Source organism: Bactrocera dorsalis, chromosome 3, assembly GCF_023373825.1.
Source record: "Bactrocera dorsalis isolate Fly_Bdor chromosome 3, ASM2337382v1, whole genome shotgun sequence".
NCBI lineage: Eukaryota > Metazoa > Arthropoda > Insecta > Diptera > Tephritidae > Bactrocera > Bactrocera dorsalis.
In genome coordinates this window covers 4,818,321-4,834,697 of record NC_064305.1, presented here as the reverse complement: position 1 = coordinate 4,834,697, position 16,377 = coordinate 4,818,321, and the positions used below count along the sequence as shown (strand labels likewise).

The window sequence follows — 16,377 nt, the reverse complement described above, 5'->3', positions numbered from 1 at the left end:
TAGTCAGTCACTTATGATCTAAGTACATGTACTTGTGGCTAACTCAAGCGAGAACTTCGTCATGCTTCAGTTATGAGGGGGAGGCACTTCGCTCTGAAATGATAAGTACAAGTTAAAAAGGAAAAACTGGAGTATACATTAGGGTGGTTCAAAATATAATGGTTTTTAAAGGCACTCAATTTCCTACCAAATCCACAAAACAATAGAAAATCGGTAAGCAGAAGACTTTACCGTTACAATTAAGAGCTCACACTTGAAAAGGTTTTCTTAGAAGCGTCTGTCTACCAATTTTTCAGAGTGCCAAACGAGAGAAAAACATTTTTTTTTACCCACCCTAGTATACGTATGCATGTATAAATTGTTTTCTTAAGCTTAAGAAGTTACTTCCCTGGCAGGGTGTCGCAAGCATACAAGGTATTGTATTAGGGTTCTTGGGCATAAGAAAGGAAAACAAAATGTGCGACTTGTAAACATTTTTTTAAGTTTTTACCCAATTTAATTCACATTACGTCTTATATGAATCGTGCAATTATTTTCTTAACTCATTTAACCTCACTTTTGTCCAGGTTGCAGTAAGAACTTAAATTATACAAACCAGCAGAGCGTGTCCTTTTCCATTTAATCAATGACAAGATTATAATATATGATAAGAAGTATGCAATTGAAGTTTACAAGCAATCTAAGTATACGAGTATAAGTGATTTTTGGGAGAGGGACGGATAGTGAACAAATACGAAGTTGCAACCCTAGTTATGAAAAGTTAAATTTTCGTCTAGATAATAATTAAATTTTTTTTTGCGATAAAATTTCTTGAGTGCGTGTCTGTTCATTTGGGTCCACATAATTATATGTGGTACATATGTATACTAATTTTTACCTCTTCAGTGTTCTGTATGAGAAGTTTTTAAGATATAGTTGAGTTAAAGCCAAAGGAGCGCCTTCCACTCAGTCCTGCGGTATGATAATATGACAAATAATTCTTTTTTGGCATGTAAAGCCACGGGACTTTTTGCCACCAAGTCACATCCTTCAATAATATTTAAAGACCATATAAGCCATACTGATGTTTTTAAAGCCAAAAGATAGATCATGCTCCTACTCTATGTTTCACTTGAATGAGCTGTTGAAAGGGACAATAATTTTCCAAAATTTCAGATGTTACACCGAGTAGTAAGAAGTTAACAACAGTGTGTATACAAAAAATAAAATGCAATTTGTATACTCCGACCCAATAGTTGCAGTATCTGTGTGTAGGCTCTTTATCTCTGATTGATCACATTAAATTAGTATACTCGAATATACCAAATCTTAATATTTAGACTAGATACACTTTTCCGGTACTTTTTTATTCTGATAATTCGGTGCGAGTAACGATATGTGTTTGGCACTGATAGGAGATATCACTTCATGAAATCTTGTCAAATCTGTATAAAAGCTGCAACCCGCCTTACTGAAAGCATCAGTTCTTTCCACTGTATTAACCAATCAACATGAAAGCTTTCGCCCTCTTGGTCTTCGCTCTGGCTTTAGCCGCACCAGCCTTCGGTGAGGTCCTGAACCGTTGCTCTTTAGCTCGTGAGATGTCTCGCTTGGGTGTACCCAGGGATCAATTGGCACGTTGGGCTTGTATTGCCGAACACGAGAGCTCCTACCGCACCGATGTCGTCGGACCAACCAACTACAATGGATCCAACGATTACGGTCTCTTCCAGATCAACGACTACTACTGGTGCCAACCTGCGGACGGTCGCTTCTCCTACAACCAGTGCCACATCGGCTGTGATGGATTATTGACTAACGACATCGAGCCCATAGTACGTTGTGCCCAAGAAGTCTTACGCATGCAAGGTTGGTCTGCCTGGTCAACTTGGCGTTACTGCGACGGCTATGTGCCAAGCATTGATGACTGCTTCTAAGCTATTGAAAAATACTATTACTTTGTAAAGATTTATTGTTTGAAAAAATAAAATTTTATTGAGTATAAATTTTTATGTTTTTAGACTCTTTTGCTATTTATTGCACTTATTTCGAAATAATGCATCTGTAGGTCTACCACATTTATGGGTGACAATAAAAAATATTTTTTTTTGACAGCGCTTAATGGAACATGAACTAAACTAAGTGTTGGCATAATGCAGTTCAGATTATATTATGTTGTAAGGGTCTCCGATTATGATGCCCAATGTAATTTTTTACTTCCAGCTTCTAATAATTTTTCTCGTTAGCCGAAAACTTCGGTTTAAGGTTAGACCAATTTTTTCGAACCAGTGGGCAGAGAAAAGCTGAAAATACTCACAGAAACATTGGTCAATGGTCAGAAAATCTGAACATATATTTCACGATGTCTATTCTTTAGTGCAAGTGAAAAAATTTAGCATTGTAACTAATGAAAAGATTTTGATGATTCTTTCTAATCAAATTGCGCACAGCTGCACCTCTAAATTTATTTTTGTTAAATAAATAATTTCTAATGTTCCGATGCCTAAAATTTCATACCAGTATTCTCCTAAACATCTATAAAATAAAGGTGCGCTGGCAGCTGCGAGCCTATTCTTCGTGTTTTCTCTCACTGTGCAGCAAATTAGCACTTCCATGTCTGTAAATTTATGCGATCCCACTTCCTTCCTTGCATAATTAGACATTTACTATATTACTCGTAGTAGTAACAGGTGTAGGAAGCAAAAGAACTAACCAACCAACTCACATAATAAAGACTTCCTGAAGCAACAGTCTTCTGTGACAAGTTTGTGTGTATATGCATAACATCGATTAGCGGTGATACTCTACATATTGGCAGCAGCTAGCCAGCTAGATGAAAAACAATACTTGCCACACCAACAACACAGGCAGACAATTTCTTCCGCTTCGCTTGCAGAAGTTGCTTTTGTTGCATTGTTATTCTTCTGATTGCATATTAAGCACACATTGACTGCTTCGAGTCATTGGCCTTCTTTCGTATGTGTATGTAAATTTCATATATTGACTATATTTTCTTTAAGATATTAGCTGTTAGCAAGCACCTTCTTCAAGATTTTCCTCTCTTTCTTAACTTCTGCTTTCGACTTTGCTTAGCATTTTCAGCTATTGCCAGTTGTTGGCTGTTGTTTTGTGGTTTGTGTTGCGAGCAAAAATCTTTCGTACGTTTGGTGAATGTTCTTTAGTTTTCACATTCTCATTTCTGCTTTTAGTGTTCTTTCACCGTTCTTCTCTCTTTTTACTTCTTCTTATTTCCAATTATTCTTTTTGCTTTTCTTTACTAACCTTTCATGTTTTGAATATTATTGTTATTGATGCCGCGGTGGTTTCTTGATCTGACGGCATCATTGAAACTTACTGGTGACGTACATTCAGTTGTGCCTGTTGAAGCTCATAAAGAATACATTTTGTTTTTGCGTTATTCTAATAATTTCTTTATTTTTTTCTATGTTTTACTAGTCTGTATAGTTTTTTATTGCTGCCAATACAGTTTTTATTGTACAATATATATTCTATGTTGTGATTGTATCCAACATTCTGTTCGTATCCACATGGCGTCTAAATAAGCCTAGCTAGTGGCATGAGGTATATTTGTTTACCATGAAGAGTATGAAATCCATTCTGTAGAAAGTTTCAGCTGCCGTTATCATAAACTCAAAGCATGATTTATGGCATTTAATTGGAATAATCTCTCTAGATGTATATTAGATGTTTGAGAAAACTCGTCGTGGAAAAAAGGTTTTTGGAAAAATCTAGTATTTATCCAAAAAACTTCAAAGGTTGTTTCTTTTAATATTAATAAGGACAGTTCAGTTTTTCAATACAATTCGATGAATTCGGCAAAACGAAATATAAACTGTCATCAAACAAACTGTCGTCGAACTAGCGACTTGCCTCCAATGTTGTCTGTCTCAATGTTGATAATCATAACTTAGAAGTCGTTGATAATTTCGTCTATCTTGGAACTAGTATTAACCACAACAGCATTATCAGCCTCGAAATCCAACGCAGAATAACCCTTACAAACAAGTATTACTTCGGACTGAGTAGTCAATTGAGATGTAAAGTCCTCTCTCGACGAACAAAGACCAATCTCTATAAGTCAGTTATCAGAAGAACTCTTGAACCATAAACGAGTATACCCCCAAAGATGTCTAAAAATGTACTGGAAAAGACAGCATGTGGAGGACATTTTCATGTGACCAAGAAAGGTGACTGATTACTTTACTGATTAGGTCTTTAAAAATACAAAACATATTGTAAAACTTCAAAATTAATTTTATATCTCGAATATAACTGACTATTGGATCTTTTCAAAATCATTCAATATCATAACAATAGCAACATGTATATTGGAACAAATTCCACATATAACCGTTATTACTCAATTAAAAAATAAATTTAAACGGATTATTGGCAGCACAACGACCTTCACATAATAAATTAACACAAATAAATTAGTTTCCAGTTGTTAAAGTAAAGACAAATAGAAAAAATAACAAATAATAACTAAAACATTGCAAATAGCTATTTAATGGAAATCATTAAAAAGTCAGATAAGTTGCTTTGGCCAAGCCCTCATGTTTGCAGTAAGTAAATTAGAGGTTGGGCAATTTTTGAGTGCAAAATTTTGCAAAGAAAATTGTTAATTAAATTTAGGACAAAGGAAAAAAAGCTAAAATCCAAAAATAAAATTAAAAAAAAATCTAAATTAAATTTTTAAACTTCTCATAATTTTTTTTTGCTTTTGTTTTCTTTTAATTTAGTACTCATAATATTCTACAAATACTTACATAGAAACAAAAAATATGCCAAATTAAAAATAGCGCTGATTTTGACTTTTAAAAACCATAAGCTCTTATAATATACTTTTCTACTTTTCCCCTACATATAATATATAAAAATGTATACTTCCACCAATTATGACACCATTTTTCTTGTCATCAAATATTTTCTGACACAATTTTACTTATTAACACAATCCGCCAACCCGACTCGCACGCCGCTCATTGTAAATTATTGAGTCAACCAAGCGGAAAAATGCATTAGTGATGAAGATAGTTGCGTAATTTTTTTGTATAATACATCATGCATATAAAATATTCCTCATAAAAGCACATGAAATATTGCCACAAGAAATTATACTCGGTTGTTGGCTCATTTGACGGTGATGCTACATTAGATTTGTCCAAATGCAGTCTACTAAGCGCTCTGTTGCCCATTTATGTGACACTGAGACTTTCGAAGCATGACTGAAAATATTTCTGTTGTTTACAACTAAGTAGTCATTTAGGGGTCTAATGAATCATGTGAAATATAATAAGTTATTACATTATATCATTAATATTGTGGATAAACACTATAAAGACCTTCCGAGTACAAATCTCCAAATATTGAAGCCGTATTCCACATCATTCCATTTGTTTCCTACTGGCACAGTTTTTAAGGTCTTTTTCTTTTATAAAGATCGTTAAAAACGTTTCCTCGCGGTTAGGTTGCGGACAGCATAACAGACAGAAGATTCATAATCGAAAAAGAAAAAAATCGTTCGATAATTGACGAAGCCATTCCATTTAGAGAACTGAGACAAATTTGAGTTTGATCACCGAATTTGAAAACTATGTTTCGAGGAAAACATGTTCATAGGTTGAAATAACCGACCGATCTAGCCTGACAGACCTCTCTCCAAAAGGTTCTATCGCCTACACTTCTGCTATGATTTCGTTGCAACTTTGGGAAAATATTGTAGACATACAATGGTACTTAAATAAAATAAAAAATAAAAAATTTTTTTAAATTTCAAAACCAATGTAGTCCCTCCAAAAAATACATGTTATTATAAATACATATACTATTTTGAAAGCATTGCCATTTTAGCCTGTAGCTAAACTAACTGAACTTCACTAAAATTTCTCATATCTATAGAGTTCCATGCTTACGTATGGGTTAATTTGAAGGTACAGTACTCCTTCTTTGCCTTACGGAATTGTGAGAAAACATGTTTACTATGTATTCAGTATTATCGCCCAAACAACAACCAAATACAAAGAATATTGTCTCAATTCTTTAACAATTTTTAATTTCCATAAGAACCTCCTAATTGATCATTGATCTGTTATCTAAATTTCAGCTTCTATTCTGTTGTATTTGTTGTACGCACTCAAGTAAGTCGCCTTAGACCCGCTTATCTTCACGTCATTGAAAATCGCAGTCGTGCGGTGAATCCCAGCATTTCGCCAGGCGTAGATATCGAATTTAAAAGGTGTGCCGATCAAAATATTATCAATTATTGACTATTGAAGGCAAGCATGTAGCTGATTTATCTCGTCTTTAATAAGACAAGTAATCAACTTTCAAAAATACTACTTTATTTTGGTTTTATTTGAAATTATGAATTAGAAAACTTATCGCGTTGACGAGCCACTTTTATGTACTTAACACTGCTGCAAATGTTAACCTTAATTTAATTTAATTTAATTTTGATATTCAATAATAGCAATTAATGCGCAACTTTCGTTTATTTACTCTTTCATGTTTTGCTGATCGCGATATATTTTAGATAAGATTTCTCACACGCTTCAATAATCTAGCGCGAGCATCCGGCCTTTGCCGATGATATCTGCTTGTAAGTTTTTATAAATAACTACATGTACTATATATAGTATACACATGTATGTGTATACTACCTTATGACATACCTATAATCGTATATTGAATATTATCTATGCAAGTAAAAATATTAATATGACGAGCCTTTCAAAATTTATATTTGAATTTCTGATTGATTTGAAATTTAAGGAAGAAAGGATAAATGGAGAACAGTAACGAAAACGAAAAAGGAAAAAATGGAAGATCAGACTTTTAAGTAACATTCACAGTGCGTTCAAGTTTGGTCGAAGAGTGTCTGGCGTCACTGTCTCTGGCGGCGAGAGCTTTTATTATAAGACTGGTGTGGGTGCCGGGCCACAGCGGAATCGTAGGTAACTGCAAGGCTGATGAGCTGGCAAGGAAAGGCACCCTAAAATCGCTATCGGTAGAATGGGAACGGGTAGGTGCTCCTGCATCCTCCTGTTGTCTACTACTGGATGGTCCAGCATTGGTACCTGTGCGGTCGCAAAGGCCTTTTGGCCCAAGATAGATCGCAGAAGATCTGGTGATCTCTTTGCCCTCAGGCCACTGCCCTATTGGCATACATGCTGTAAGACTGGGAATCTTACCGGACGCTGCATGCAGAAGCTGCTTGGAAGAAGATGCGGTAATAACTATCCTGCACTTACTTCTTGACTGCCCTGATTTTGTGAGATTAAGTCTTAGACACTTGGGGGCACATAGCTTCAGAATACCCGCCGACCTGGCAGGCATAGAAATTAAGCGCCTCTGCAGATTTCTATTGGATACTAAACGGTTTGCCGATATCTAAAACCGAACACGGGAGTTCGTTTTTCAATGGCTTCACAAAGGACTACTTCTGCTAGTCCATGTGCGATCTCTTGATCAGCCATCTAACCTAAACCTAACCATCAAAGTACCTGGAAAGTACAGAGAGCTCAGTTCAGTTGGGATCAGTTCCCTGTGGAAATAACAAGTTGCATAGGAATCGAAATTTAAAGAGTTTTTTTCTTCGACCTAGCAGGTGGAAGTGACATCATTCTATGCCAACATTTATTTTGATTCTTTGGACACACAGAAGTTTACATTTTAGTTCTGTCAGAATTTGAAATAATTGTCATATTCTTAGTCAAAAATCAGGTAAAAAGGAAGGAAGAAGGTTGCATTGAAGACATATGTAAATATCCTTCATAAATACAAGAGGCTCCTTACAAGAACTTGATTCAGATCGTTCGTATAGTGAATCGATCTAAAAAATTTCTTTAGAGATTGCATTATTGCCTTAAATAATGATCCAAGCCAAGTATCGTCAAGATATCTCGTCAAATGAAAAAGTTGTCCATACAAGCACTTGATTCCGATCAGTTCGATATCGTCCGTTCCGACAAAAGAGCAGCTCCTTGGCAAGAAAATGACGGATGTAAAATATCAAATCGATATCTTAAAAACTGAGGGAATAGTTCGCTTCTATACAGGCGGAGAGACGGACAGAATGACGGCCAAATCGGCACAGTTCGTCATGTTGATCATTTATATATAATTTTTTTAGAGTCTCCACCATTTCCTTTTGGGTGTTGCAAACTTCGTGGCAAACTTAATACATAAATCCATTGTTCAGGGTATAAAAATCGATAGGAGCCAAAAGATAGACTCAATCGAAGCCCCCTACTATCAATCCACACTAAGTGGGAGAGATCGTGGTATACACGCTACCGATATCAATTTTATATTACTCTTTTCCACGACTGATTTGCCATTACCTTCATCTACGATTTAATTCCAGTGAATCTCCATTGTAAAGCTAATGTACGCTGACCTCGCCACACTTAACCTCAAGCGCCAATAGTTAAGCCAAAAGGCAAGTACGAACAGCAGTCGGCACAACGACGGAGTAAGGCAGCAGAGATAATGACAGTTTTGAAGTTGGCAGTTTGTCGGAGAGCAACTACATGGCAAATGCGGCTTTCACCAGCTACACTTAGAATCACCACGTAACTGCAAGTTCGCCAGCTTTCCAAGTATTTTTCTCCAACTTGCCGGGTTATTGAATAAATTATCTAAGCGAATAATCAGTAGCTTTGGTAAACATTTGCTAAATGTTGGTACTTTGCAGAAGAGCAACAAAGCAAAATGGAAAGAATGGCTGCCACATGCAATCAGCAATTTGGGCACTCGGCCGTAACGGCGTCTAACACAACCAACCGTATCGAACGAGAGACATTCATTCAGTCAGCCAGCAAATTGCAAGTACAACAATTTTTCGTCTTCACCAGCGAAGTGGCAGCCACATTTAAAGTGCCGCATTAAACGGCACCCAAGCAAGTCAAGCGACTACATTTCCACAGCGACGCGCAGCTGACACTGCCGGTCATTAGTGCGCAAATACTTGACGCGCATGCGCGTGTTGGCGTTATAAACCACAGACGAGTTTGTGGCGTTTTTTGTTTGCTTCGTTTGCACTCCACTCTTTCTATTTGTCAAGTTCTTCCTGCTGTGCAGTGCTCGTGGTTTAACCTGCTGCATGCTGTGACTTGTTTGACTTCCCATTTGATTAGCTGTCTTTCATCGTCGCCAGGCAGCTGTGGATGTCCAGAAGTGTAGCTGACACCCACGCGCTGGCGCAGGTACAGCTACGTTTGCTGGCGCACTCAATCAGTCAGAAATACTTCCCGGCTGTGGTATGACACTAACGACCTCGCTGTCCTCAGTTAATTTGGATTTCAGTAATTTCTGTGTGTTTTCACAAATATTTGACACCTTTTGACTTTGGTGAACTCGCATTTTTGTGGAGATGATATAATTAAGTTGTTGTTTGATTGGTTGTAAATAGCTTATGCAGATTTTGTCAGGTTCAAGGGGTTTTGAGAAAAATTCAGTAAAGCAGAGAAGTGGCAAATTGTTTTCTGTTTGTTGTTGGTTTTTGGGGAATATACATATATGTCGAGTATATATAAATATGCTCATATATTCCCACATGTGAAGCTTTTGAACTTGAGTCGTATTCAAAGATTTTTAAAAGGAGTAACTCCTCGGAAGGTATCCGAGTACACCTTATACCTTCATAACTGCTTCTTTAGTGTGATATGGCAAATTGCTTTGATTTAATCTAACCCAAAACACAGAAAACTCCTGGTAAGCAATAATTCATCCAACTCGAGCTCTAGTTTGGCTTGAAACTACTTCTGTTTAAGAGTCGACATGAAAATGTAGAAACATATAATACTATCAGAAGCTTCATTATCAGCATCAACTTTTTGTCAACTTGTACACTAAACTCTCTAACAGAGTTTTTTAGAACGAAACAGAGTAAATGTAAATAAATTCTTAGCCTTCTGGAACTTAAAACCACGTCGCCAATAAACTTAATACTCGTAGATCCTTTTGTAGAATCAAGAAAAAATACCTTCTCATTATTTTGCAATGATCATTTATTCAAACTCTTGTCAGATATTAGCCAAATCGACAGTCAACTTAGAAGCAGTCATCAATGCTAGGCAAAGCGCCATCGCAGAAGTGCCAGGTGGACCAGGCAGACCAACCTTGCATGCGCAGCACCTCTTGGGCACAACGTACTATGGGTTCGATGTTGTCGGTCAACAATCCATTGCAGCCAATGTGACACTGATTGTACGAGAAGCGTCCACTGGCTGGCTGGCACCAGTAGTAGTCGTTGATCTGGAAGAGACCGTAATCGTTGGAGCCATTGGAGTTGGTAGGGCCGACGACATCGGTGCGATAGGAGCTCTCGTGCTCAGCAATACAAGCCCAACGTGCCAATTGATCCCTGGGCACACTCAAGCGAGACATCTCACGAGCCAAGGAGCAACGATCTAAGACCTTACCGAAAGCTGGTGCGGCCAGAGCCAGAGCCACGATTAAGCAAATGTAGACTTTCATATTGATTGTTTGGAACTGTTTCAATAAAACTGATGATTTACCGTGCACATTTTCGAACTTTTATACTAAAGCAGACACACCTAAAGTATCAGTCAAGTACTTGGCCGGTATACAAGTTTGTTTATCTTGAGCTGTCAACGACTTTACACTGCATGTTGTAATATTACATTTTCCGTAACATTACATGACTGTAAGGTAAACAAATTGATTCGCTAGTATTAACAGCAAACAGCGCAAAAGCGACTCACAATACCTAGAAATTATTGCCTTATCGATATTATATTTTCTAGAAATACTACTGATTACTGGCTAGCATATAGGTATACTCTTATCAGTTATCAAATTGCGAGAATCTCTACACTAATCCAGTATAAAAGCGCCTTTGTTGACTGCCATAAACATCAGTTCTTTCTACTGTATTAAGTAAACAACATGAAAGCTTTCACCTTCTTGCTCTTCGCTCTGGCTTTAACCGCACCAGCCTTCGCTGAGGTGTTGGATCGTTGCTCCTTGGCTCGTGAGATGTCTCGTTTGGGTGTGCCCAGGGATCAATTGGCACGTTGGGCTTGCATTGCCGAACACGAGAGCTCCTACCGCACCGATGTCGTCGGCCCAACTAACTACAATGGCTCCAACGATTACGGTCTCTTCCAGATCAACGACTACTACTGGTGCCAACCTGCGGACGGTCGCTTTTCCTACAATCAGTGTCACATCGACTGTAATGGATTGTTGACCAACAACATCGAACCCATAGTACGTTGTGCTCAAGAGGTGCTGCGCATGCAAGGTTGGTCTGCCTGGTCAACCTGGCGTTACTGCGACGGCTATGTGCCAAGCATTGATGACTGCTTCTAAGTTGACAATGGATATGATTTTGTTATTTGTGAGTAAAATACGAAATAAAGTGTTAAATTTATAAATACTAAACAGTAATGTTTATTAATGATTTGTAAATGAAAAAGTATGTGTTTTAGGTAAAATTTTAACTTAGAACGTGGACGAAGGAAGTTAATTAAAATAGAATTTTTGAAAATTTCCGTGAAAATTTCGCGAAATTTTTTGTTTTAAATAATTGTATTAAAAAAAATCCTTCGCCCAAGTTTTTAAGAGTTGAATCTCAAAGACCTGTGTAAAACACCACTGTTCCACTAGCTCTCGAGAAATCTTGCCAACTGGCTTTAAAAGCAAAGTTTAGAGAAAAAAACGTTTAAAGACAGTGCAGTTAGCCTAATAAGCATCGAGTTCGGCTGTATCTCCGAAACTATTACTCGGATCATCTGGAAAATTTAGGACAAGATTCTAGAAGGGTTGTATAATTTGATAAGACAATAAAAAAGTAGAATTTTTGAAACCCGTAACCCCATAAAGAAATTCGGAGCATACGTAAGGCGGTGCGAAACTGGTTTTCAAAATCCTTTTTCTTTGGTTTTATGCTATTGAGATTCAACGGCTTGCACTCTCCAAAAATCCTCAATACAATATTCCTAACTTAACTCAATATTTGTATTTTTACTACTTCTCGATCCTATCTGGGTAGAGTTTTAGTAATTATATTCTTGAATTATTAAGTGAAGTTCCATTATTTGTAAGATTGAAAATCAGAGTTTCTTAGATCAAGGTATAACCTTAAAATTTTTTAATATTATAACTGTATAATAACTATTTGAAGTTTAAAGTCTTACTAATATATCTTGGCTAGATATATGTATATATGTATGTACGTAAGTTCGGACTGATTGCGCTGTGATTGATTTCACATTCTCATAACTTGTTGTCGAACTAATAAATAACTGTTCTAGTAGTTGCAGAAATTATGCCCCATACTATTTTGCAGAACATTGCCAATTTTGAAGTTCTTAGCCATATAAAAAACCGACTTTCGAAGGAACCTGGGCTTCACATCATGTTTCAGCTTGCGTTGATTATAAAGTACAAACGGTTATTTCTGCGGGTCTAAAATCTAATAAAATTATAACTAATAATATCACTTAACCTGGCTTTGCAATAAAATAATAAATCTGTCATTATACATATGTATGCATATATACAAACATATCCCATTAACACTGTTACGAAGCGCCTACCAACTACCATGAGAAGCCAATGAACCAATTGTAGCATCCATCAAAGTTTAATTGAACCGTCTACGCTCACCCATACATATGTATATACACATTTAATAATGCATAATATGTTTGATAATATTTTTGCTATGTAGAGCTCATTAACGAAGAAAAATAGCAAACAATTTATGATGCTGTTGACTGTACAACTTTCATAATAATATTTTTGTTTAGTTTGTCTTCACAGAATCATGCAACATTATGATATGATACAGTGATATATGTATGTATGTATGTATGTATATGCATTTCGTTACAAGACAGTGAGTAATAGATTGCGGCGAAGGCATACCTAAAAATGCATGTAACAGTAAGCAGGCGCTATAGCGGTAATTAGAGTTCAAATTTACTTTATAAGCTATTTTCTCGCTTTTAATAGCGTTGAAATAAAATTGTATAAGTGAAAAAGTCACAAGCGCATCCTCAGCAGTCTCGCGCATGTGCAAAACCTACATACATACACATTATCGTCCACTTGTAGCTACATGGCATTATATTGCTCATACTGTCTCTAATAGCAATTTCATAGTAAAACACAAATAACAACACCATGTAACGGCTGCAGGCATGCATTGCCTTTACTTACTCGTTTATGTTTCTTCGTATAAATGCTTAGCTGCTTTATGTGTTTGTGCGCCCGTCGTAATGGTGGTTCAAGTTGAAAATTTGTCAACTCATGTTTACATTATGCGCATGCGCGACTGGCTGGCTGGCGCATGCAAGCAAGCTACTGTTGAGGCAAATTAGCAAGCGCGGTGACTGTGAGCATCTAAAGATAACAAAGAAAGCCGAGAAAAGCGGTAGCTTCAGCGCGGCTGCAAGCGAACTTCGTTCACGGAGAAGTGTTTGTTGTACAGTGGGTCAAGTAGCGTAGATTTTTTTAATATGCAAGAAGATTTAAATTTTTTTATGTAATTTTTTTTTTGATATAATATAAAAATAAAAAATATTTTTTGATGAAATTTAATATTTTTTATGTAAATTAATATTAATAATTTTTTTTAATAAAATTTTAAGAATTTATTATTTTTTTATTATTTTATATATAGCTTAGCAGCAAGCTAAGTTTTTTAAAGTTTTTAAAGGTATAAAAACTACGTTTATACAAAATCATTTTTTTTTAATTTTTATTTTTTTTTATAAAAATATATTTTTTTATAAAAATTATTCTTGAGCCGATATTTAAAAAAAATGTTAAATTTTTACATAGTAGTGAAAATGCTTAGACTTGATGATAAAAATTTGGGACGACGTTGTCATTATCTTTTCAAATTCCTTTTAAAAATTGTGAAAATATTAGAAATAATTTTATATTTTTTATTTTTTTTTTTGTTAAATAAAATTAAAATTTCCGTATTTGTTATTTTCGTATAAAATTATAAAATCAGTTTTTCTATAAATATAGAAAAAAAATTGAATTACAACCAAAAAACTGCTCTCGAAAATTTTATGTGGGTTTTTTATTAAAAAAATATAAATATAAATAAAAATTTTTATTTTCCATTTTTGTTATTTTCATATAAAATTATAAAATAAATTTTACTATGTACATATATGTATATAAAAAAAGAAATTACAATCAAAAAAGTGTCTTCGAAAAATTTATTAGAATTTTTTTTCATCAAAAAACTTTGTAATTGTTTAAAAAAAATTAAATTACGACCGAAAAAATGCCTTTTAAAAAATTTATTTCAGTTTTATATTAAAAAAATATGTTGCATATGTTATGCTATAGTAATTCGATCTCTATAATTTCTTCGGATATTGCACTATTGGCTTAGAAAATAACACTTCAATGTATAAATATAACTAAAATTAAATAATTTGTTCTGATTTTTATTTATAACGTCCCACTGTCTCAAACAAACTGCAGCCGCCAGTAAAATTAGAGGTCAACACGCTTTGATAAAACTTTATAATTTTTCACCAACAATATTTCATTGTTTCCTTTTCCAAAGTCGCTTCGTAATATTCACGTTAGCTAAAGTTTTTACTTTAATTGCATTCGCTTGCTTATTTAAATAATTTTGTGCTCATATGGCTTATGTGAAATGCCGCTGGTAGTCGACAATTTTGATATCACATACATACAAACAAATTCATATTTTCTATCAAATTCCTAAGCACGAAAGTCTGCGCCTTGCGTGTTTTCATTATAATTTTGGTTTGCTGCATTTTTCATATCTTCACGACGGTTGTGTGTTAAAATTTTTATGAATGAAATCGAAACTGTGTAAAATACTATACATACATACATATGTATATATATTTATGCATAATTTATTTATGCATTACATGTAAAATAGGCTTTTGACTTTAACGCTTACTTAAGCCTTACTAATGTCAACATCAGCTGATAGTTGCTAACTGTGCTCGTTGTAGCTGTCAGCAACAGCTGTTGAAGCGATTTTTAAGCTGACAGCTGAGAGCGTGTTACAATACCTTGTTGCTTATTTATGTTTTTTTAACGCCTTTACGACTTTGCAACATAGTTAAGTACAATAAAATTGTGTTCATTCATATTGTAGCAATTTTTTAAGACAAGTGTAACCAAGGAAATCTGTGAGGTGCCCGTTGTAAGTGAATATGTGTCTAGCTTATTTGTATTGCAGGTAAGACAGTTGCATTGACTAATGGGTTTAAGTGTAATTGACAGTATGACACATCTTATGGCTGTCAATGTAATATCAAACCATAAGTAAATATAGTGTTGTATGTATGTAAGGCGTGAGTAGAGTAAAGTAGGGTAAAATGGACAGCGCAAACGCGTGGCACTTGCTATGCTTTGATGTGTTTAAAATGTGATGCTGAAATTTGGAGGTGAAATTATTTGTTATTATACAGTTTTGTAAGTAATGGTGGTAACAAAATTAGTAAAAAAAATGTTTTCAAAAAGCAGCGGAAGTGATTATAAATAGCGGATACTATAATATTTCACATAACTTTCATTGGATTATTGATATTGAGATAATTACAAGCAAATAGAAATTGAAGTAAAATTATAGCAAGTAAAAAGATAAAATAGTTTAGCTTAAAAATTTTCCAGAAATAATTTTTGTGCAAAAATAGTGAAATTTACTTTAAAAAAAGTTGTTAATGTATATACAATTATTTTTGATTCGAGCCATATTATGATTTTAAACGAAAAAAAAAACGTTAATTTTGGTTGCAGCGAGGCTGGAATACGCTGCACAAATAATGAAGTTCAGTTTGTATTAAAGCTATATGATATAGTGGTCCGATTTGTAAAGTTTCTTCAAATATTGTAGCGTTTTTCAGTATCGTTCAGTTTGTATGGCACCTATATGCTACGTTGATCAGATCTAGACAATTTCTTCGGACAATGCGTTGTTGCCTTAAGTAATAATCGCAAATTTTCGTAATGATATCTCATCAAATGAAAAAGTTTTCCATACAAGCACTTGATTGGGCTCGTTCGGATTGTATGGCAGCTATATGCTATAGTAGTCTGATATAGAAAATTTCTTGATTTATTGCAGAATTGTCTTAAAAATTAATATCTACCAAATTTCGTAATGATATCTCATCAAATGAAAAAATTTTCATACTAGCACTTGATTCCCATCGTTGAGTTTGTATGGCAACTATATGCTATAGTAGTCCAATATAGAAAATTTCTTCAGATATTATACTGTTGTATTAGGCAAAAACTTTTGCAAAATTCCGCAATGATATCTCATCAAATGACAGAGTTTTCCATACAAGCATTTGATTCGGATAGTGCAGTTTGTATGGCAGCTATATGCTA

The 16,377-nt window shown here is 34.9% G+C and overlaps 5 protein-coding genes across 6 annotated transcripts in view; 2 read left to right on the top strand and 3 right to left on the bottom strand.

Moving 5' to 3' along the window:
* The window catches only part of LOC105228465 (alpha-tocopherol transfer protein-like), a 91,751-nt gene extending 85,472 nt beyond the window's left edge, over positions 1–6,279 (bottom strand). The window contains exon 1 of the mRNA XM_019991068.3: positions 6,270–6,279. The gene's annotated coding sequence lies outside the window, so the exon portion shown is untranslated. The remainder of the gene's footprint in view (positions 1–6,269) is intronic.
* The window catches only part of LOC105228353 (uncharacterized), a 120,142-nt gene that overhangs the window by 34,555 nt on the left and 69,210 nt on the right, over positions 1–16,377 (bottom strand). The gene's annotated exons all lie outside the window — the stretch shown is intronic.
* Positions 1,453–1,985, top strand: LOC125777836 (lysozyme B-like). Its single transcript, XM_049453749.1, has one exon. The coding sequence runs from the start codon at positions 1,491–1,493 to the stop codon at positions 1,914–1,916; it is 426 nt and encodes a 141-aa protein (XP_049309706.1). The 5' UTR covers positions 1,453–1,490; the 3' UTR covers positions 1,917–1,985.
* LOC105228351 (lysozyme B-like) lies at positions 9,996–10,533 on the bottom strand. The gene has a single exon (XM_011208153.4). It carries the CDS (start codon positions 10,480–10,482, stop codon positions 10,057–10,059), a length of 426 nt encoding a protein of 141 aa, XP_011206455.2. The 5' UTR covers positions 10,483–10,533; the 3' UTR covers positions 9,996–10,056.
* Positions 10,874–11,412, top strand: LOC105228352 (lysozyme B-like). The gene has a single exon (XM_011208154.4). It carries the CDS (start codon positions 10,915–10,917, stop codon positions 11,338–11,340), a length of 426 nt encoding a protein of 141 aa, XP_011206456.2. The 5' UTR covers positions 10,874–10,914; the 3' UTR covers positions 11,341–11,412.